The 22,987-nt window shown below is 45.6% G+C and overlaps 1 protein-coding gene across 2 annotated transcripts in view; it reads left to right on the top strand.

The window, feature by feature from the left end:
- Positions 1 to 1,515: 1,515 nt before the first annotated feature.
- RGR (retinal G protein coupled receptor) overlaps positions 1,516 to 22,987 on the top strand; it is a 36,792-nt gene continuing 15,320 nt past the window's right edge. Inside the window, exons 1-3 of one of the 2 annotated variants that reach the window (XM_048505007.1) lie at positions 1,516 to 1,690; positions 12,853 to 13,009; positions 17,711 to 17,832. In XM_048505007.1, coding sequence (XP_048360964.1) covers positions 1,609 to 1,690; positions 12,853 to 13,009; positions 17,711 to 17,832 — 361 coding nt within the window. In that variant the 5' untranslated portion in view covers positions 1,516 to 1,608. Of the gene's footprint in view, positions 1,691 to 11,281; positions 11,442 to 12,852; positions 13,010 to 17,710; positions 17,833 to 22,987 lie in introns of those variants that run through there. The other variant, XM_048505008.1, reaches the window with a different exon arrangement.

A 22,987-nucleotide genomic window follows, 5' to 3' on the forward strand; every position in this document is an offset into this window, starting at 1 on the left:
CTCACACTGCATTTCCATCAGTTTTTTAATTATTATTATTGGGGGGGGGTCTATGTAGCTATGTGTCTATGTAGTTTTGTACACATGGCCCTTAGAGAATCTCAAAATGAGATTTGAAGCTTCGTAGCTACATATCTAAGAAGTTTTAAAAACGGAATGTGCACAAAATGGTGGCCAAGAAGCATTTTCAGGGAGGTGAGTGAGGACAAACTGGGGGTGGGGGTTGAAAATGGGTTGAAAATGTTTTCAGAGGCTTGTGCGGAAAGGGCCACAGAATCACAAAATGAAATCCCTTATCGGTTTCTAAATTAATCATGGAGAATCCACCCCATTAAATAGGAGTGCATCATTCATGATGGATAACATGGCATATGCCCTTAAACTTGATGGTATGGAGAGTATGTAACTATGTAGCTTCCATGGGTAGCACTACCATGAATAGATCTTCCCTATGGTTTTTAAAGAAAAATAGCAGCTGAACAGGGGCTGGTGGGATATTGATAAGGTGACCAGATGGTCACCTTTGTGAACCCGAAACGGGGGTAGGCGGCTGCGCACGTGGGAAATGGCAGCACCCCAGAAGGCTGTGCTCCTGCGGCCGTGTGCTCCTGCACTGCCTTGCGCCCCAGAAGGCAGTGCGGCAGCCTCCCAAAAATCGGGACAATAGAAATAACCCGCGGGACAAATTGTGTGAAGGCAGGACTGTCCCGCCCAAAGTGGGACGGCTGGTCAGCCTAGATATTGAGACTGTTGGGGAATAATTTCACTCTCCCCTGTGAGCAGTTTATGAGTCAAATCCTCTGCTCCCCCCCCCCCAGACTTACCAGGTTGCTTCCCCAGTGGGTAACCTTTTACCCCTGCTGGCTCTCCCTTGCTCTCACCACAGGAGAATATGCGGGGGTGGGGAGAGAGATTGTGGACACAGTGACATCTCTTCTAGCCTCCATGCCTGTGCCACTGTAGGAATTTCCCCAGTCTCTAAAGGCTCTACCATAGAGATTGGAGTTGTCCCTAGAGTGTCATACAATGCATTCTCTTTCTATACCCTGCCCCTCAAAACACTCAGGATCCTAGGCAAAGAGTGGCAATGCCACGTCCCTTTAAAGGCCACCTTGACTTCTTCGGTGATAATAAAGAAATATATTCCTTTTGGCCCCTTTCCCTTGAATTGACATTCAATAATGTTATCATGTTTTTCAGGTCATTCCCCTATCACTTCCCCCTGTGCCATTCCAACCTTTTAAAATCCTTTCTCCAAATTAACTAGAGAGGGTTCTTAATTTCTCCACAAAGGCCCTGTTATAAAAAGAAATGAATGCTTTCCTTTTGCCACCGATTGCAAATGTGATTTGGATAGAGAGTGGGGGGAGGGGGTCATTTTGTTGGCTTCTTAATGGCATTCTTGTAAGGATTGAATCCTTAGAACTAAAGCCCCAATGCTTTTATATAAGCCCTTTCATGCATCTGCACGTGGACTGTCCCTTTAAGAAGGTAACCAGAGGTCTTGGACTCCTGGAAAGGAGGTGGAAAATTCAGAGTAAAGTAACCACAAGGGCAGGATATTCTATAGTGGAGCGCCCAAGACCGGAGGCCTTTTTTACTACAAATATGGTTACTTCCACCTGTGCTGTTCCCGAAGGCTTCACCGAATTAGAGGTGTTTAGCATTGGCACCGCCTTGCTGGTAGAAGGTAAGTTGAGGAAATGGGGGTAGATTGTGACTGAGGAAAAACTCACATTTGCAGCTGCATTATCTGTGTGTTATGTGCCATCAAGTCACCTGTAGAATTTCCAAGGCAAGAGACAAACAGAGGTGGTTTGTTAATGCCTTCTTCTGCATAGAGATGCTGGAATTCCTTGGTGGTCTCCCATCCAAATACATTTGAGGGCCTGCTTAGCTTCTGTGATGTGAGGAGGCTGGGTTTTTCAGCATAAAGATGACAGGAGATTTGAGAATTATCCATCATTCCCTGGACCATCTTTGTTCTAGAATGCTCCATTTGGGTCCTAGTTGTCAGGCTCTCGAACGTGGAAATAACAGAGACGGTGGGAAAGTCCTAAAGCAGTTTATTTCTAACAATGCGTAGAGTAACAATAGAAAGCTGAATCTAAGCTCTCCAGCTTAGATCCAGAGATTATATCCTTCAAACCTCCCCCCCCATTTGTCCCACACCAAATGTGCCTTACAATTTCTACAACATTTGCACTACAGAGCTTCAAAGAACCTGGGAACCGCTCACACCTTCTTGCAGGAGAGCTGGCGCCAGGGAGTTGCCAGGAAGGGAAGAGGGAAACAGAAAAGCAGTTACAGGAAAACATTTGCAATTCTTACACAGCAAGACATCTGGGCACTGACAGGCTTGGTCCTGACATTAGTACCTTGGGAACAGAGCTAGGAACAGAGCTGTAGAGCACCTGTCTTGGTTGGCCTAAGCCTAATGGTGGCGACTCCCCATTGCACTCCAGATGTTCATATGGATTGTTAAAATATCAGCCCCTGCCAGTATGGCCAATTGGCCATGCTGGCAGGGGCTGATGGGAATTGTAGTCCACAACATCTGGAGTGCCAAAGGTTCGCCACCACAGGTCTAGGCCAACCAGGTTGAGGCATGCCTGCATTAATAATGAGCAATAAAACATGAAGCCAAAAGTACTTTCAAATGGCAATAAACTCCAGCATTCCCAGTTTACCTTGACATGGACCTGTTCTTGGTCAGTCTCTTGCCCATTTTGTCTCAGTTGTGCTGATTGGGAAGATTTATTTATTTATGCTATTTGTAGTCCACCTTTTCTGCTGGGACTGCAGGTGGATTGTGCAGAATAAGTCAATTCAATACACTGGATGGGGACAGAGGGGGGAAATGTCCTTAATTTCTCTGTGTATTGCACTCTTCTTTCAAATGTTACCCTTGCTAGGTTTTTATTTCCTGTTTCCAGTTTCTTGACTCTTAGCAGGGGTGGGCAACTTTTAAAGGTAATTTTTGGGTTCAACTTTTTTAAAAACCTGAAAATTTTCGGGGAAGTCGAAAAAACAGCTTTTTCGGCTTCCCTAAAAAAACACAGGTTTTTAAATCTGAAAAAATAACAGCCCCGTACTGCTGAATTCAGGGACCAGCCTACCGCTGCATTCAGATGTGCAGGGCCCTCTCTCTGCTTGCGAAGTCAGAACCGGCTTCACAGATGGAGGGTTGGCTGTGGAGATCAAGGTTTCTGTGGAGATCAGGGTTTCTGCTGGCCCCCTCCCCACTTGGGAAATCAGAATCAGCATTAATGTCTGGGTTTCTCATGGGAGTCTCTTCATATGCTTACCGCCACGGAAATTTACCATCATCTAAAGATCAGACTGTACGACCAGGAATACCAATCTCTCCTGAGTGCTGCACAAAGCTCCTGTTCCCCTCTATACTTTGGAATCACACCCCCGAAATCTAGCCCGGCTGTATATTTAGAACAGCTTGTTAATTATAAGTGCAGATGGGTCATGACAAGAGCAAGGTGCAACTCATCCCCCTCTGTCTATCTTCAAGGTCGTTTCCTAAACATCCCACAAAGTGAGCGTTGTCATCGGCACTGTCCCAACGCTATGGACTCCATCCCTCATATCCTGCTTTACTGTTCGAGATATAATGACATTAGAACCGATCTGGGAGCTTTACCGCCTCTAGAATTTATGTTTCTCTCAGACACACTACAAATGTCTAAGCTATTGAACAGCCCTAATGTAGAAATTTCTGAAGCAGTTGCTACATTTTTAATCCATGTTCTACATGATGTATAACAATGATCCTGTTTTTGTACTTGGAATGTATGGGACTTCTGGTTTATGCCTAATAAAGGTTTTTGGATTGGATTGGATTGGATTGGGAAGGATGTCTGTGGAAATTGAGTTTCTGCTGCCCCCCCCCTCCCCACAGGAAGTTGGAACTGTCTTTGAAAGCAGGGAGGGAGGGTTGTCTGTGGAGATCGAGAATCTCCTGGCCCCGCAGGCAGCTAAGAAAACTGAAAAAACCTATTAGTCTTTTTACAAAGCTGTCGAACAGTTTGGGCTTTTCCCACACGCACACCAAAAAAAGCCAAAAGGGCTTTTTGTGGGTGTTTTGGTCATTCAGGTTTACTGAATGATCAGCCCTAACTCTCAGTTCAGTAAAAGAGTAGAGGTGTTCTCAGGGAACTAGCTTCTGCATTCAAGAAGAAGAAGAAGAGTTTGGATTTATATCCCCCTTTTCTCTCCTATAGGAGACTCAAAGGGGCTGACAATCTCCTTGCCCTTCCCCCCCTCACAACAAACACCCTGGGAGGTGGGTGGGGCTGAGAGAGCTCCGAAAAGCTGTGACTAGCCCAAGGTCACCCAGCTGGCGTGTGTGGGAGTGCAGAGGCTAATCTGAATTCCCCAGATAAGCCTCCCACATTGTGCTCAGGAAGCGGCAGTAGCTTGGGTAGACGTCAAACCCAGTTCCTCTCCAGAGATCAGAAGTGCAATCTGCTCTTGGGGCCACTAATACGCCACTGCTCTTAGCCACCTGCTCTTAGCCACCTGCTCTTAGCCACATATATAACCGAGTACAGCTAGAAAAAACACGTAACTGTAAGTATTTGTCATCAGTGGCCAAGATCAAGATGCTTCATGCCATATTATTCTCTTATACCCGTGGTGGCGAACCTTTGGCACTCCAGATGTTATGGACTACAATTCCCATCAGCCCCTGCCATGCTGCCAATTGGCCATGCTGGCAGGGGCTGATGGGAATTGTAGTCCATAGCATCTGGAGTGCCAAAGGTTCGCCACCACTGTCTTATACTAACGAAGAAAGCTGCAGGAAGAAAATATATCATTTCACTTGTGGCATTAGAGAAAGGTTATACAGATACCAAACAAGACAAATCAGTGGGTTCTGAATCAAAACAAGCCTGGACTCTCCGTAGACGCTGAAAAGACCGGAGCAAAGCTAAGCAAGGACATTTTGGAGGACATTAATTCACACCGCTGCCATGAGTCAGCAACAACACACGCACGCCTGTGCTCTAGAACTTTCCAAGCTTCAAACACCTCTGGATGATAAACACGTCTGTGGGAGGTGAGATGTATCGTACCGCAGAGTGCATATATCCATTGCACCTGGATGAACACATAATGCCCTTGAACTATTTCTGTCTGCGCATAGGCATGCCCAGTAAGTGCATATTTGAACGGTAGCTATCCGTTGATTATCTCTAGCCCCGTTTAGTCTTCCGGACTGTTTGTCTGATAAAAGAGCAACCCTTAAAAGGTCTACTGAGGATCCAATTAAGGTCTGTTCAACGGGGCTCATTCCCAGGATAGTGTTAAACTGTCAATTCTTTGACCATCCTAGTGGGTAGGTCAAAGTTGAAGAGATTGATCTAAAGGAGCAGCAGTGGCGTAGGAGGTGAAGAGCTCGTGTATCTAATCTGGAGGAACCGGGTTTGATTCCCAGCTCTGCCGCCTGAGCTGTGGAGGCTTATCTGGGGAATTCAGATTAGCCTGTACACTCCCACACACGCCAGCTGGGTGACCTTGGGCTCGTCACAGCTTCTCGGAGCTCTCTCAACCCCACCTACCTCACAGGGTGTTTGTTGTGAGGGGGGAAGGGCAAGGAGATTGTAAGCCACCTGGAGTCTCCTGCAGGAGAGAAAGGGGGGATATAAATCCAAACTCTTCTTCTTCTCTTCTAAAGACAACAAAGTTAGAACAGAAAAAGAAAATATGTATTCAGCGTGCACCTATTAATGAGTAAGAACATAGACCTGCAAAACAGGCTTCATTGAAATCACTGCAGACCAAAGTCTTGCTGAGATTTAAAAAATATACACAAAGTTGATGAGACATGAACCATATCATCAATCTATATAGAAGCATAAAACACAGATTTCTGGAAATAGAGGCTCAAAACCTTATTTATGCTGCTTCTAAGACATGTTCCCCATTGAGTCTGGGAATCCCAAGCTCACCAGGCCATATAGCAGAATAGCTTTCTCTTTTACAAAATCCGAGGCAGGGCAGAAGAAGAGTTGGATTTATATCCCCCCTTTCTCTCCTGTAAGAAGACTCAAAGGGGCTTCCAAACTCCTTTCCCTTCCCCCCTCACAACAAACACCCTGTGAGGTAGGTGGGGCTGAGAGAGCTCCGTAGAGCTGTGACTAGCCCAATGTCACCCAGCTGGCGTGTGTTGGAGTGCACAGGCTAATCTGAATTGTCCAGATAAGCCTCCACAGCTCAAGCGGCAGAGCGGGGAATCAAACCCGGTTCCTCCAGATTAGAGTACACCTGCTCTTAACCACTACGTGACTGCTGCGTAAAGCTTATGCTCTCGCTCGCTTTAACACTATGCCATCTGCCCTAATCTCTTGAAGATTCCAGAGAGTACCATATGCCGAACAGGTCTGCCCTTTTGATTCAGCAACTATTGAAACAATGCAACATATTTTATTTTTCTGCTCGTTCTATGCTGAGATTCAGGCCAAGTTCTGAACCCCTATTCTAGCACTGAGAACTGACTCTTCCGTTGCAGTTGTGACATCCTTCTTATTAAATAGCCCTTCTGCAGATTTGTGTGAGAGGGTAGCAAGTTTCCTACAGGGCACTATAAACCTTCACTTTGTTAGGAAAAAAGTGTAAATTTTAGGTGCCATAAAATTATAACATATGCATTTTTACAATGTTGTTTCTTCTGCGTTTTGTATTGTTTTTTAATGTTAAAGAACGGTGACTCCTTTTACCGGTAACTGTTATACTGGATTGTACTTTTGATGCCAATAAAGGCTTATGTATGTATATATATAATCAATTGCAAAAGACCAAATGTGTTTTAGCCACTTGGGCCTTCATCAGCGGAGACCAATATACCAGCTTAAAACCCACATGCCAATAGTATACATTATCATATACCTTAAGAACCCTGACCAGATGTTCACAGGGTTCAGAACTTTGAAAGGTTTCTGGTTGATGGCAAGAATTGCAAAATCTGAGTTGAGCTATATAAAACACTGCAGTATTTGTGTGACAATATGATAGCTGAAATACAAGATCCATTTCTTTTTGAAATCCATGTTGAGTCCAAATCCAAATCCAAATCCAAAACCTTTATTGGGCATAAAACCGGTGTGTGTCAAGAATTCCAAATACAATAAGAAGATCATTACTGCGCAACTTGCAATACACAGAGTAAAAATATAGCAACAGCTTCAGAGATTTCAACGTTAGAGTTATTTAGAAGCTTAGCCATTTTTATTTTATCAGAAAGGAGCATAAATCCTGTTGGTAATATAGCTCTCAAATCAGTTCTGATGTTGTTGTTTTTTGAACAGTGAAGCAGAATATGAGAAAGTGTATCAGTTGTATCAGGACAAAATCATCGACAGCTAATGCTCATTTTGTGGAATACCTAGAGGTCGTGCAAACTCCTTGAAGATGTGTACTGACTTGTTCGAAAAGAGTTACACCTTGCTCTAGTATGACCCATGTTGAGTCACACACACAATAGGAAGTGGACAACCACCTTGTCAGGGTTGTTAAGCAGTATTACGATTGATATGTCGGCTCCAGCCCTTCTTGGAACAGGAGGCTTTTTATTTATTTATTTATTTATTTATTTATTTATTTATTTATTTATTTATTTATTTGGTTTGAGATTATATAACGCCTGCAACCCCTCAAGTGGGGGTCTCTTGGGCGTGTGGAAAGGGAACATAAAGTTCAAATACAAATGGGGCCAGACATAAAAAACTTCAAATACAAGAACCTTCTCTTGTCACAATATAAGTTAAATGCAGCAATTTTTAATTACATAGCAATGCCCGGCTTAAAATCCTTTCTGAAACCCCCCTCCCGAGGGCAGAGAGAAGAGAGGGGTGGCTTCCCTGTAGATGATTAGAATGGACCTACAAAGTTCCCTGTGGGGATGAAAGGGGGGGAGGGGGCATCTCCCTCAGCAGCTGGGCACTTCCTAAAAGCCCGGGCGAATCAATCCTCCAGCCCTACAGGCCCTCCCGCGGAAATCACCAAGATCCCCGCAGGGCCCAGACAGCTGGAGGAAGAGGTGTTCCATCTAGGCAGGGCCAGGACTCAAAGGTCCTGGCCCCGAGTGGGGAGGCCAGCCATGCATCATTGAGGCCAGGGATCTTAACCAGGTAAATTGGCCTCTCTGCCGAACGCAGGAGGTCTAGTGGGGACATATGGGTGGTAACGCTGTCCTATGGTTGCAGCGAGGGTCCGCAGGCCACTGTGAAGGGGCCTTAAAGGTAAGCACCCATACCTTGAAGATGATTCGGAACTCAACTCAACTGCGGTTTTACCACAGTTATCCATGATTCAGTACCTTCTAGTCTAGACTACTGTAATGTAGTATGTATGGGACTGGCAGAGGGCTGCGCCAGCACATTTGTCTCTTCCTCTGGTGCAATGGGCATCCCCACCAGCAGAGGGTGCAGATGCACTGGCACCTGGTCACCTCTCAGCTACGCCATGGCAAAAGCTGGAAGTCCTGGCCATGTCAGAGCAATGCTGGCATCTATTTGGATGCTGCCATGGGGTGAGGTGCAAGTCTGGGTGTTCCCAGGGGTAAAGTCAACATTGGCCAGCTTTCCCCCGGGTTTGCAACCAGTTGCACCTCAGCCCAGTTTCCAGATTTATGCCACTCTTTTGGGCGGCAGTTAAGACCACTGGCCCCCACAGAGGGCTTTTCAGATCTTTTCCTCTCCCCGTGCCACCGAAACGCCCTCTGGAGGTAGCGGGGCAGCACTGCAGCATCTGGGGTCTGCAACCTGCGGCTCTCCAAATGTTCATAGACTACAATTCCCATCAGCCCCTGCCACCATGGCCAATTGGCTGATGGGAATTGTAGTCCATGAACATCTGGAGAGCCGCAAGTTGCCGACCCTAGCCGCTTCTGGGAACAGGATTGCACCACAGGCTTCCACAGGCATTTGTTGATTCTTTTTGTACTGTAACATGAAGCTCTTTCCTTGGAAGTTTGGCCTGCTCCCTTCGGAACATGGAGACCAATTCAGACTTGGCCACCGGACTCAAAAATAGGAATGCTACCAAAAGGGAGCTTAATTCTGTTTAAGCCAGCATGGTACAGTGGTCACAAGCAGGTAGATGCTAATCTGGGGATCCGGGTTTGATTCCCCACTCCTCCACCCGAGTGGCAGACTCTTATCTGGTGAACCAGATGTGTTTCCCCACTCCTACATTCCTGCTGGGTGACCTTGGGCTAGTCACAGTTCTTCAGAACTCTCTCGGCCCCACCTTCCTCACAAGGTGTCTGTTGTGGGGAGAGGAAGGGAAAATAAGTTTGTAACCCGCCCTTAAGTTACCTTACAGGAGAGAAAGGCGAGTATGAATCCAAAGTATACATTCTCTTTTTAAAGCTACATGATAAAACGTTATTTTGAACGAGGGATGCCAGCATCCTGTTGGGCCCTGAGAATCTCCTGGAAGGACAGCTCATTTCCAGACTACAGAGATCAGCTTCCCTGGATCAAATGGAAGCTTTGGAGGGTGGGCTCTATTGCATTGGATCCCACTCAGATCCCTTTCCTCTCCAGGGTCCATCCCCAGATCTCCAGAGGTTTCCAGACTAATCTGGCAACTCTACTTTCCAAGCCCCTTTCTGGATACTGGCTTTCTGGCCACTGGCAACCCTACTTTAAATCCAGGTTTTTACTAAGGGTTTCTCACCAATGAGGGTTATTTTATTGTCCAATACTTTATGGGCACAGGGTAAGATTTTCAAATTTGGGGGTTTGTAGTGGTGTTCCTTTTAAAGTTCTTTACGTTTTGAAAAATCGTGCGTTGTATTTTTATTTTCCTTATTTTGACCCCTTATTTTTCCTTATTTTGACACTGCCTTAAGGGCTGAGAATATGGAATATTATTTACAGGGGGAGGGAGGGAGGGAGACAGACAGAGAGAAAGAGAGAGAGAGAGAGAGAGAGAGAGAGAGAGAGAGAGAGAGAGATTTTATTTTGGTCAAAGACCAGAAAATATAAAATATAAAATCCAGATAGTACATTTCCAGACCAGATACAAAATAAAATTGAGGTAACCAGTTTCCAAAGACTGTTTGTCCAAACCATAATATAAGTTCAAGTTAAAAACTGGAATAATATTTGAATAAAAGATAAAATCATTGATCCAAAGATCCTATTTTTATTGCCCTACTTGTCCACGCCTTTTAACCACATAAGCGCTGAATTTTGCCACCTCTCTGGTTATATTCGGATTGGCATCTTCTAATAGTCTTTCCATGGCACAATCCCCTTGAAACAAGCAAAAATTGATGTCGGAAAGCAGAGTCAAACAGTTTTGCCCGAAGTTGAAATGTGGTTTCCGGTATGTATGGCCGTGTTCTAGCAGCATTCTCTCCTGACATTAAGATGCATCTGTGGCTGGCATCTTCAGATATTCCCCGAAGATGCCAGCCACGCGATGGTAAGCTAAACGCCAGAAGAGAATGCTAAGCTAGAACATACGCCCGACAGCCTCCAGGTAAAACCATTGCCAGCACCCGGCGGGATTCTCGCCGTGAAAGCCTTCGATAGTTTTGCGGTTCTCATTTCTTTGGAGAGTGTTCGTGAAAATTTCAGAAATAGGGTCTCTATTTCCCCCATATCACATGGACAAAGCCTGTCAATATACGAGAGAGAGAGAGAGAGAGAGAGAGAGAGAGAGAGAGAGAGATATTTTAATTATGACTATTGCCCAGTGATATTTCTTCCTTCCAATGCCACATCCCAAGCTACTTCCCAAACTCGCTCCGAAAAACATCTCCTGTGAGGCTTTGAGAAGCATTGTGTGTACATCTGTTTAAGAAATATAAGCCTCAAACCTCCTTCAGCATTTAGAGTTAGCTGTCCGGTTCTTTGCCTCCAGCCTGGTTTTGATTTGTTGATAAGAACCAAATCGTCCGTGCGACTGATCGTCTGAAATGTGCACAGGGTGTATTTTTTTAAAAAAAATTATCTGAGATATTAACTTCAGAACCATATAAACACAAGCTGGGAATGGATGCTTTCAGACTCACAAAAGTACCTGTTGTTAAGACCAAACACAGAGCAGTTACTTCCGTTTTTTCCCCAGAATCAATACTTTTAACCTTCTGGCGAACTAAAGCCGCTCAGCTGCCGTCAGCCATTTCGGTTGCGCTCGTGGGGGTTTTAAAAAATTTCCCCCTCCTGATTGGTTTTCCAGCGTCCACGTGCAAGAATCTGCAAGTCTTTAAGAAGACCACATTCCTGGAAGCTTTGGGGAGAGTCAAGCAAAAAGAGAGAGGGAGACAGAAAAGAAAGCCAGATTAACCTCAAGTGTTTGCTAGCCTGGTTCACCTGGACTTTCTTTCACGAAGATGGCAGCGCCACCTCCTCTCCCTGAAGGGTTCACTGAACTTGAAGTGTTTGGCTTTGGCGCAGTGATGATGGCAGAAGGTAGGTACAGACGGGGTCTTCAGATTGCTTCCTGGGCACGGCATCCCTCATGCAAAACTGCGGCTTGCAACAAAAACGAATTGCCAAAAACGTCGCAGGACAACAGAAAAGGAACGTTTACCGTAGACCGGTACAGACTTCAACGTAGATCTGTCGCCATTAAGGTTATATAACTACCGGAATTGTTTTTGGAAAGTCGTATAGCATAAAGTTCCTGCTAAAGTGGCCATGTAACTAGACTCTCGAGACAGTGCAGGAGAAGTTTGCTGTTATGAGGATTTGGGGACGCCTTTATAGTGAGCAGCAGTGGCGTAGGAGGTTAAGAGCTCATGTATCTAATCTGGAGGAACCGGGTTTGATTCCCAGCTCTGCCGCCTGAGCCGTGGAGGCTGATCTGGTGAATTCAGATTAGCCTGTACACTCCCACACACGCCAGCTGGGTGACCTTGGGCTAGTCACAGCTTCTCGGAGTTCTCTCAACCCCACCTACCTCACAGGGTGTTTGTTGTGAGGGGGGAAGGGCAAGGAGATTGTAAGCCCCTTTGAGTCTCCTGTAGGAGAGAAAGGGGGGATATAAATCCAAACTCTTTTCTTCTTCTTCTTCTTCTTCTTCTTCTTCTTCTTCTTCTTCTTCTTCTTATTATTATTATTATTATTATTATTATTATTATGATGATGATGATGATGATGATGATGATGATGATGATGATGATGATGATGATGATGATGATGATGATGATGATGCCTTTTGTTTGATACCTGTGGGTTTGTCAGGGGAAAAGCACGGTTCATCAGAAGAAGAATAATTTGGATTTATATCCCACCTTTCTCTCCTGTAAGGAAACTCAAGATGGCTGACAAGTTTCTTTCCCATCCTCTCCCTACAAGAGATACCTTGTGAGGTAGGTGGGGCTGAGAGAGTTCCAAAGAACTGTGACTAGCCCAAAGTCACCCAGCAGGGATGTAGGAATGGGAAAACACATCTGGTTCACCAGATAAGCCTCAGCCACTCAAACCTGGTTCTCTAGATTAGAATCCACCTGCAATTAACCACGGCACCACGCTGGCAAGATAGACATCCAAGAAGTAAACAGCAATACTGGATTCGAAGCATGTTTGGCTAAGGAAAGGGGAGGGGCTGTGGTTCAATGGGAGAGCATCCGTTTGGCATGCACAGGGTCCCAAGTTCAATCCTTGGCATCTCCTGTTAAAAAAGGACCAGGAAGTAGGTGATATCGAAAACTTTAGCTGGAGACTCCGGAGAGCTGCTACCAGCCAGAGTAGACCATATTTTATTGATCTCAATATTCTGTTTCCAGGACTGGGCAGACTCTGTTATGTGAACCAAACATACTCAACACCAGGCACCCATGTCAAGCTGTGAAATAAATCAATGCACTTATTTTTGTAGCATTACTTGGGTTCTGTCTGAACGGACTGACTATCGTCTCCTTCCATCAAATCAAAGAGCTCCGGACTCCTGGTAACTTCCTGGTTTTCAACCTTGCCTTATGCGATTGCGGGATCTGCATCAACGCATTGATTGCTGCTTTCTCTAGCTTTCTAAGGTACGTAGGACTTTTGTTTTCAATGTACGTATGCAAATACATGTGATTTTGCTAGAAAGCTATTCTGTATGTGGATGACGTAATGCTCATTCAGGCGACGTAGTTTGAAAATGAGACGTTCAGCTATAATAACTGATCGTTTGCATGCCAGGGGAATGCTATCAATCCTACACAAATTGCAGTTCCCGCTCTCCACCGAATCTTCTGGATGACGAGGGGTCACAAACAGTTCTTTAATAAACACTTTATAAACCCACAGCCAATAGCAATGTTTGTTCTGTCCTAGAAACAGAACGGGCAGAAGGCAGCACAGTATATCCCAGTGGTGGCGAACCTATGGCACGTGTGCCAGAGGTGGCACTCAGAGCCAGTGGTGGGATCCAAAAATTTTAGTAACAGGTTCCCATGGTGGTGGGATTCAAACTGTGGCGTAGCGCCAATGGGGCTGGGCAGTACACAACGGGGGCATGACCGGGCATTCTGGGGGCGGGGCATTCCTGGGCGGGGCTGTGGCAAGGATGCAGCCACTGCACCGGTCCTTGGGCGGGAAATGCAGGCGCAGGCTGCCACACATGCCATTTCACCTCCTGCTAGACTGTTTCAAGTACTGCGCACTACTGCTGAGAGGAGGGGCGTAACTAAGGCAAAAATCACGTGGCAAAATCACCAATTAGTAACCCCCTCTTGGCACACACAAATAATTAGTAACCTACTCTCGGGAACCTGTCAGAACCTGCTGGATCCCACCTCTGCTCAGAGCCCTCTTTTTGGGCACGTGCACCATTGCCCCAGTTTGGGCACTCGGCAGTGGCATAGCGCCAAGGGGGTGAGGGCATTCCGGGGGCATGGCAGGGGTGTTTTGGGGTGTTCCAGGGGCATTCCAGGGCAGGGTGGGGGCGGAGGGGGCATGGCAGGGGCACAGGGTGCATGCATGCCCCGAACGCAGTTTCCCCTTGCTCCGCCCCTGGCACTCGGTCTCTAAAAGGTTCTCCATCATGGGCATAGCCCAATCTCATCAGGGTCAGTACTTGGATGGCAGAACCCCTCTTCTTACTTGCCTTAAGAGCCTCTTGCTGGGGTAACGAGAAGTCACCTGTGACTCGTCTATACTTTAAATACAGAGAAACAGAACATGGACTAGGAAGAGCACCAGGAGTGAAATAGTCAGCTAAGTAGAGAAAGCAATCTCATGAAATCAAGCTTTTCTTTTTCAAAAGCCTCTTTGTTCCTAGATCTTCTGGGAGATGTAGGAGCAATTTTGCAGTAGCCAGCACAATGCCTGCAGCAGGTGCTATCTTGCTCATGCAGTGCTTAGTCGAGACAGGTCACAGCTATGCAAATACCCCAAAAAGGTATTACCCAGGATAATCTTTTTGGGGAATGTTTGCTAACAATCAGGGAAACTCTGGATTTTCCCCTGCCCTGATAATGGTGTTCAATCATGGAATGTACATTCGGAGAAAAGCTAGTTTTTATACCCTAGTTTTCTCTGCCTTGAAGGTGTCTCAAAACGGCTTACAATCACCTTCCCTCCCTCTCCCCATAACAGGCACCTCGTGAGGTAGGTGGGGCTGAGAGAGTTTGGAGAGAACTGTGACTAGCCCAAGGTCACCCAGCAAGCTTCGTGTGCAGGAGAGGGGAAACAAATTCAGTTCACCAGATAAGAGTTCACTTCTCATGGCCCAAGGTCACCCTGCAGGTTTCGCATGGAGGAGTGGGGAATCAAACTGGATTCTCCTGATTGGAGCCTGCTACTCATGTGGAGGAGTGGGGGATCAAACCCGGTTCTCCAGATTACAGTCCACCACCCTTAGCCACTACACTGCACTGGCTCTGTGTAAGTCTGCAAGTCAAAGGACACATGCATGAGTACAGGGACGGAGCTAGGGGGAACTGTGCCCAGGGCACACATGTGCCCGGCACCCCTGCCACACTCCAGAACGTCCCTGACACGCCCCCGCACCGGCGTGCACCCGGTTTATCATGCACGCCCTGTCCCCCTGATGCTACGCCACTACATGAGTATTTCCTCACAAATGGTACCATCCTAAGAACTTTCTCCTGGGAGTAAAGAAGAAGAAGAAGAGTTTGGATTTATATCCCCCCTTTCTCTCCTGCAGGAGACTCAAAGGGGCTGACAATCTCCTTGCCCTTCCCCCCTCACAACAAACACCCTGTGAGGTAGGTGGGGCTGAGAGAGCTCCGAGAAGCTGTGACTAGCCCAAGGTCACCCAGCTGGCATGTGTGGGAGTGTACAGGCTAATCTGAATTCCCCAGAGAAGCCTCCACAGCTCAGGCGGCAGAGCGGAGAATCAAACCCTGTTCCTCCAGATTAGATACACGAGCTCTTAACCTCCTACACCACTGCTGCTCCTGAACCCATTTGAATAGAACTACATATAAGGCTAAGTAGACCTTCTTAGAATTGCTCCCTAAGCGCTGGAACACTCAAACCAGACTTACGCCAAATCAAATTATTGGCCCTTCAAGGTCTACAGCAGCTACCCCATGGTCTCAAGTGGAAGTGTTCCGCAGACCTTACTAACTGATCCTTGTAGAAGGAGACACTGGGATTTGAATTTGCCCCCCCCCCCCGCACGCCAATCTGATGCTGTACTACTGAGTCACAGCCCTGCCCCAGCAGAACCACACATTGCTTCAGCAACCACATGTCAAACCCAATCTGCCCAGAGAGTTTAATGAGGGAGCACTTGCAGGGAAGAATTGCAGGGGAGGAAAGAGGACTTATTTATTTATTTTATTTATTTTGAGTTTTTTATACCGCCCTACCCCCGAAGGGCTCTGGGCGGTGAACAACAGTCTAAAACATACAATCAAATCGATTTAAAATAGATACAGCGTTCCCCCTACAGATACAGCGTTCCCCCTACAGATACAGCGTTCCCCCTACAGATACAGTTCCCCCTAGCTCCGTCCCTGTACTCATGCATGTGTCCTTTGACTTGCAGTCTTACACTTGACTCGTTCTTCATCCATGCATTCTTCATTCCATCTCCTCCACATTGTCCTCCCCTAGTTGGGGAGGGAGCAAAAGGCTAGAGGAGGAATTTGCAGTGGAGAATCCTTCTCCCAGTTGCCAGTTCCATCCTGCCAGGGTCCCTCCACCTCATCCCCCTGTTTTAAAGGCAGAATGAAATGTAGAATTAAATGCTGCAAGTCGGTGGTGGGATCCAAAAATTTTAGTAACGGGTTCCCAAGGTGGTGGGATTCAAACCGTGGCGTAGCGCCAATGGGGCTGGGCGGGGCATGACGGGGCCATGGCCAGGCATTCTGGGGGCGGGGCATTGCTGTGGCAAGGACGCAGCCGCTGCAGCTGAAGTCCCCTTGGGCTGCAAAACGATCGAGATGCACGCGATGGCGCAGGCTGCCACGCACACCGGTGCACCTCCTGCTAGACTGCTTCAAGTTCTGCGTGCTACTGCTGAGCGGAGGAGGGGCGTCACTACGGCAAAAATCACGTGGCAAAATCACCCATGAGTAACCCCCTCTCGGCACACACCAATAATTAGTCACCTACTCTGGGGACCTGCTGGATCCCACCTCTGCTGCAAGTGCCGCAGCCGTAATTTCTTGGCAACGTTTAGTTCGGCAACCCTCTACCCTCCAAAGTGTGGACTTCCTTTCTCCATCTCTCACCTGGAACACATCCCATGCTTCCCAAGGGAAAAGAAAATGGCTCCTGCAAACGTTTGGATTTTCACTTTGTGATCCTCTGAAGCTCCTGGGGCCTGTGGCTCCATGGAAGAGCCTCTGCTTTGCTTGCAAATGGTCCCCGGTTCAATTGCTGGCAACTCCCGTTTGAAAGGACCGGGCAGGAGGTAATGCGAAAGAGTCAGCCAGAGGCCCGGATGAGCGGCTGCCGGTCTGAGCAGGCAATAACGACCTTGATGGGCTGATTCAGTACAAGGCAGCTTCATGTGTGTTCAAGGTTGTTTCCTTGTTGCCTGTTGGTATTGACCTTCAAGGCCTTACGCGACATGGGGCCCTCATACCTATGGGACCGCATCACCCCTTTAGTGTCCTCTGCCATGACATACTGAGCAGCACTGCGTTCGGGCAAGGCGTAGCAGAACTGCTGAAGGGCCAACCCCTGGCCCTGCGACGATATGGCTGGCCTCGACCTGGGCCAGGGCCTTTACAGCTCTGGCCCCTGCCTGATGGAATGCTCTACCTCCAGCTGTCCTGAAACTCCTCGCGGACCTTGGTGAGTTCCAAGCGGGGCCTGTAAGATGGAGCCTAGTTCCCACCAGGCTTTACCGGAGGGCTGGTCAGCTGCCTCTACTGCCTCTCCAACCTGAAACTGAGGCTGCCTGTTTTCTCCAGAATTCTTTTCTATCTTGGTTGGGCCTAATTTCCTATTCCATCGCGGGCCCTGCCTACTCCCTCCCTTTCTTTTGGCCTTTACATCGGGCGCCTGTTTTAAACAACTTCTGTTTTAAACAACTTTTGTTGTTTTAATCTATATTTGTGTGTTCGTAAACTGCTGCAGGTAAGTTTTAACGTGGTTTAAGCTTCTTATGTTGTTATTGATTTTGCTGTCCTAGTAGTGGAACAGAAGCCATGGAGGTTGTGAAGTCGCCTCAGGCAGCCCTTCGGGGATGAGGCGGCCTATAAGTTTAATAAATAAATAAATAAAATAAACATCTAGAGGCCCAACTGTTTCCGTGTGTGTCTTTACAGACACTGGCCCTATGGCTCTGATGGTTGCCAGCTGCATGGGTTTCATGGATTTTTAATGGCACTGACCAGCATCGGGTCTGCAGCAGCTGTTTCCTGGGACCGATACCATCAGTACTGCTCCAGTAAGTAATATCACTTGGTCTGTTCTTTTATTACATAGGAATTAGGCTTGGCTTGAGATACATCAGGGTTGTTTTTTTTTAAAGGGCAAAACATTATATAGAAACCGTGGGGGTGGAAAGTACCACCAAGTCACAACTGATGTGTAGTGGCCCTCCAGGGTTGTTAAGACAAGAGACAAACATTGTCTGCCTCTGGGTAGCAACCCTGAACCTCCTTGGTTGTTTCCCATCAAAATACTAAGCAAGGATGACTCTGCTTAGTTTCATCCAAGTCTGGGTGATCTGGAAATACTACAATTCATCTTTAAAAGATGCTTGTGAACGAGCGAACGAACGAACGAATGAACGAATGAATGAACGAGCCTTTATTGGCATACAATTGTAACAAAATATAAAAGGATAAGAAAAAATAAAACAGTACAAACATCATAAAACATCATTTACATTTGCTTCTATCCAAGAGAAAATTTGCAAGATGTTCATTATACATGGGATCAGGGTTATTTAGAAGTTTTGAGATGACAATTGAATCGTCAGATCCGGTGGGATCGGTAATCGGTAAGGAAATATAGTTAGCGTATTTTCCCCTGGCTCCTTCAGTCCTAGAGCAATGAAGGAGGGAATGGGCTATTGTCTCAATCTGACCAGATTTGCAGGGACAAAACCTTTGAGCTTTATCAAGTGTGTGTTTTATTGTTCATAGTGGAAAACGGGCACCATCAAGGCAACCATTTTGGAGTCCCTTGGGAGTCAATGGGAAAATTTAAGAACACACTTAAATCATCCCATGAGACTTTAAAAGGCTTAACTTCAATTGGATCATTAAAATTTTAAGAGTGCCATCAAAAGGAGTTCACCTGGAATTAGAACAAGGTAATTCTCACGCACACACAAAGATCAACACAGATCACCTGATATCTCATAGCCCTCAGTGAAACATTTTTCCACTGGGCCATTGAAATGAATAGGAGCTACACAAGTCCAATGCATGAGTATCACTTTATGCTCAATAGTTTAATCAACAGCCATAAAGCAACTTAACCCAATAGGGCTGATTCATCAGTGCGTACATTCTACATGTGGACATTCTATGGAGGGAAATTCAGTGTGAGCCAAGGCTTGTGTCTATCTTTGTTTCCATTAATGAAGGAAAAGCATGATGACGTGAGAGTAGGATTTCTGTTGGAATCACAGATGTTGGTAAATAAACTACGACAGCTGTTGCACTCTGGCTATAGAAATCTCTCAGATGCATATACATACACAAACTTGTACCATTGTTCACCTTATATATGTCATTAGTTATAATCACAATCACATTAGTTATAGTCACAATCACTTATTTTCAAGCAACATCCAAAAGGCAAGTCCAAAATCATCACTGATTGTGAGGCTGATGAAGCTATCAAAAAACGCGGATTAGGCGCAATGCGTTTTCCTCCTTGTGTAAAATAGATTTTGGACTTTTTCCTGTGTACAACTTTTGGATCAAGAATACGTACAAACGTGGATGTACACGAAACTATGTTGATGAATTATTTTGGATTTAATAACTTTTGATGTACATACGTGACTGCATATAGATCAGACACTTACCTGTATGGGAGTTTGAATTTATGGAAGAGTATGAATTGAATACTTACCCGGCTGAACATCGATGATGCGGCTGGTTTTCCCAAACTCAGGTAAATAGGGCCTTTACGTTTCTGGCCCCTGCCTGCGTGGAACATTCTCCTCTCCAGCAGTTGTCCGCACCTGACGTGGACCTTGGTGATTTCCGCAGGGCCTGTAAGACTGAGTTGTTCCACCGGGTCTTTGGAGATACCATCCGCTGAGTGGTGCCCCCCCCCCCAGTTCATGGGTCCCTAATATCATCGGGACCCATTATTGAGATCATAGGTCCTAATACCATCAGGACCCACCGCCTCTCTCTCCTTCTTTTTAGGAGGATTAGGTTTAGGTGGGATGCCATCTTAGGATAACTGCTGTTTTTATTATATTTATGGAAGCTCTATATGATGATTTTATGTATGGTTTTTCTGTTGTACACAACCTTCCAGAGTCTCGATGAGGCTGCATATTGCCAAATAAATAAATAAATAAAATAAATGTAAATAAATAAATGGATGGGATGGATGGAATGGAGTGCTGATGGATGGATGGATTGGATGGATGGGAGTGGGATGGATGCGATGAGGATGGATGGATGGATGGATGGATGGATGGATGGATGGATGGATGGATGCATGAATGCATGGATGGATGGATGGATGGATGGATGGATGGATGGATGGATGGATGGATGGATGGATGGATGGATGGATTTGGATGGATGGATGGATGGATGGATGGATGGATGGATGGATGGATGGATTTGGATGGATGGATGGATGGATGGATGGATGGATGGAATGAATGAATGAATGAATGAATGAATGAATGAATGAATGAATGAATGAATGAATAAATAAATAAATAAATAAATAAATAAATAAATAATGTCTCAGTGCTGATTTTGGACTTACCTTTTGGATGTTACTTGAAAATAAGTGATTGTGACTATAACTAATGTGATTGTGATTATATCTAATGACATATATAAGGTGAACAATGATACAGGTTTGTGTATATATAGGCATCTGAGAGATTTCTATAGCCAGAGTGCAACAGCTGTCGTAGTTTATTTACCAATATTGACTGCTGCACCCCTTCGTCTTGTGGAATCACAGATGTGCCAGATGTGCCTCTACTCTTCTCCACACCACCCCCTATCTAAAGAAATCTTCGTCCTAGCAGGGCCAGTATTCTGTAGATATGAAAGGACTGTACGATGATTAGCAATGCATCAATGTATTGTGAATATTTGGATCCAAGAGGTCATCTTTTGGCTAGCAAGAAAACAAAATGAATAAGTGCATGGTTGTCAAAGTGCTTGGTTGTGCATTAGCTCTTCAACTTCTCCATGTGCTGTAATGCATTATAAGGGCTTTCGGTTGACCCCTCTCATTTTGGTACCGAATAAAGGCTAATCCCCTAATCCCCTACGGGGATGGGGCAGTATAATAAATCGAATAAATAAATAAATAAATAAATAAATAAATAAATCCTACGGAGGTGTTTTTCCACATCTGGCGACTTGACAGCTGGGTTCCTCTTTAAATCATTCAACCTCATAATTAGGACTTAGATGGAAACATGACTGCACATCATAGAGTGGTGGAAATAAACTAGATAAAAGAATTTTGTGATGGGGCCAAAGTACGCCATTAACAAATGAGAACAAAGAAACAATTTTGTAATACATCAATCAACCAATCAATATATTACAAAAAAAATTCCTGAAAAATCTGCAGTTGCAGAGACATATAAGCCCAAAACAAAACTTCGGATTATAACATTTTATTTTGTAACATCGCTGAAGAGTTCTAGGATGATTCCAAGAAGGTTACTATGTCAGATCGGTACTGAGGGAGGCCATTGAGAATTCACAAACACCAAAGCACAACTTCAACAGGAAAGAAGAGACTCTGAGAATTTGAATGCAAAGCTTAGCTACCAAGTACTTAAAACACCTGTAAAAGCAAAACCCAAGGGCGGCATACTAACGGTTCATGAACAAATTTTGGAATCCCACCCAAACCTACAGGATTTGGCTATTCATCAACACTGCTGCTGTTTACCAGGCGCATGAAAAGGTGAGATCACTCCTTGGGAATGGGAAAAACCCCACTCCATGTGAAACAAATACTCTTTATCAAATCCAGGATCTTTTGCATAGCAAGTTCCACCCAAACACTTACTGATTGGTTCCCCACCCTAGGACATGGACAACATATACCCCACTAAACATTCCCTTCTCACTGGACACAGTGTGTCACAGACTTCCCTCTGGGATACACCTCTGAAGATGCCAGCCACAGATGCAAGCGAAACATTAGGAACAAGATCCACCAGACCACAGCCACACAGCCCGGAAAACTCACCGCAACCAGCATAATGAAGAAGGTCCTCCAGTTCCAGAGCTCCCCAGATACGTACTTGTTGGGCAACTGGTGTATGCTGATAATAGCTCACTAACGTCGCAGTTGTCATTGAAAGCTGTAAAGGCTTCTCTGAGTTTATGGAAAGTGATGCTGGACAAATCAGAAGCTGTGGTGTGACCTGTTTTAGCAGCTGAAACCATGGGGAAAATCTGGAGCTCATAATGATACCTCTATCTAATTCTGCCTGAGTAATTTACAACATAACTTGCCACCAAATGCTACAGTTTTTTTTCCTTTGAACTCCACACTTTCCCCCCATTTGTTTGGTTCAAAAAACTTTTTCCCTTCATTTTTCCTCTGTTGTTTTTCCAAGTACTTTCACATAGGACCTACAGTGTTCATATTCAGGCAGAGATACAAGGTGAATCACACATGGTCAATTGGATCAGCTTTGTCAATTTCACATAGCACTTGTGATGTTAGTTTTCAGGTAGAGATACAAAGAAGCAGTTTTGTCAATTTCATATCTAATTACCAATGCAACCTTAAGGCGGAGAGCGATTTTAATGCTGGGGGCAACTGCATTAGCAATAGATCGCTGAGACTCTGGGGCCATTGAAAAGGGTACTAAGAATAATCACTGCATGTAATTGAAGACTGTTTCAGGAATGATCACACATTACAGCAGATCAAATTGGGTGGGAAAATGTGGTTCTTTGTGGGGGGGACTATATGTTTCTGTTCCTTCAGGTAATGATGCCTATTCCAGGAGGGGGCGTTTTTGGAGGGGCTTCCACTTGGGGTGGATAGCTCTCAATAATAAAAACGGCGGCTGAAACATTTTTGAATTGCCACTTCAAAACGTAACTGCGCAGTAGCGCTAGAGCACCTGTGCAAAAGCAAGAACAGCCGGAGGGCGGTTCACAAATGATATCCTGTCACCATCAGGAATAATATATTTTCAGCAGTTGTGGGTGGAATAAATGCAACTGAAGAGACCCTAAAACAATGAGGGAAAAGAGGTGCGTGGAATGATTTCACAGAAAACATTTCCAAGACTATCCTGCGCCCGGGATGGGGCCCCTGCTGGGACCCCTGTTGCCAACCCACAGTCCCCTCCCAGCTGTTGGAATCGCCGGCTGCACTCCCGGTCTCCGGGGAGTGGACTAAGT

This window comes from Sphaerodactylus townsendi, linkage group LG08, assembly GCF_021028975.2.
Source record: "Sphaerodactylus townsendi isolate TG3544 linkage group LG08, MPM_Stown_v2.3, whole genome shotgun sequence".
Classification (NCBI taxonomy): Eukaryota; Metazoa; Chordata; class Lepidosauria; order Squamata; family Sphaerodactylidae; genus Sphaerodactylus; species Sphaerodactylus townsendi.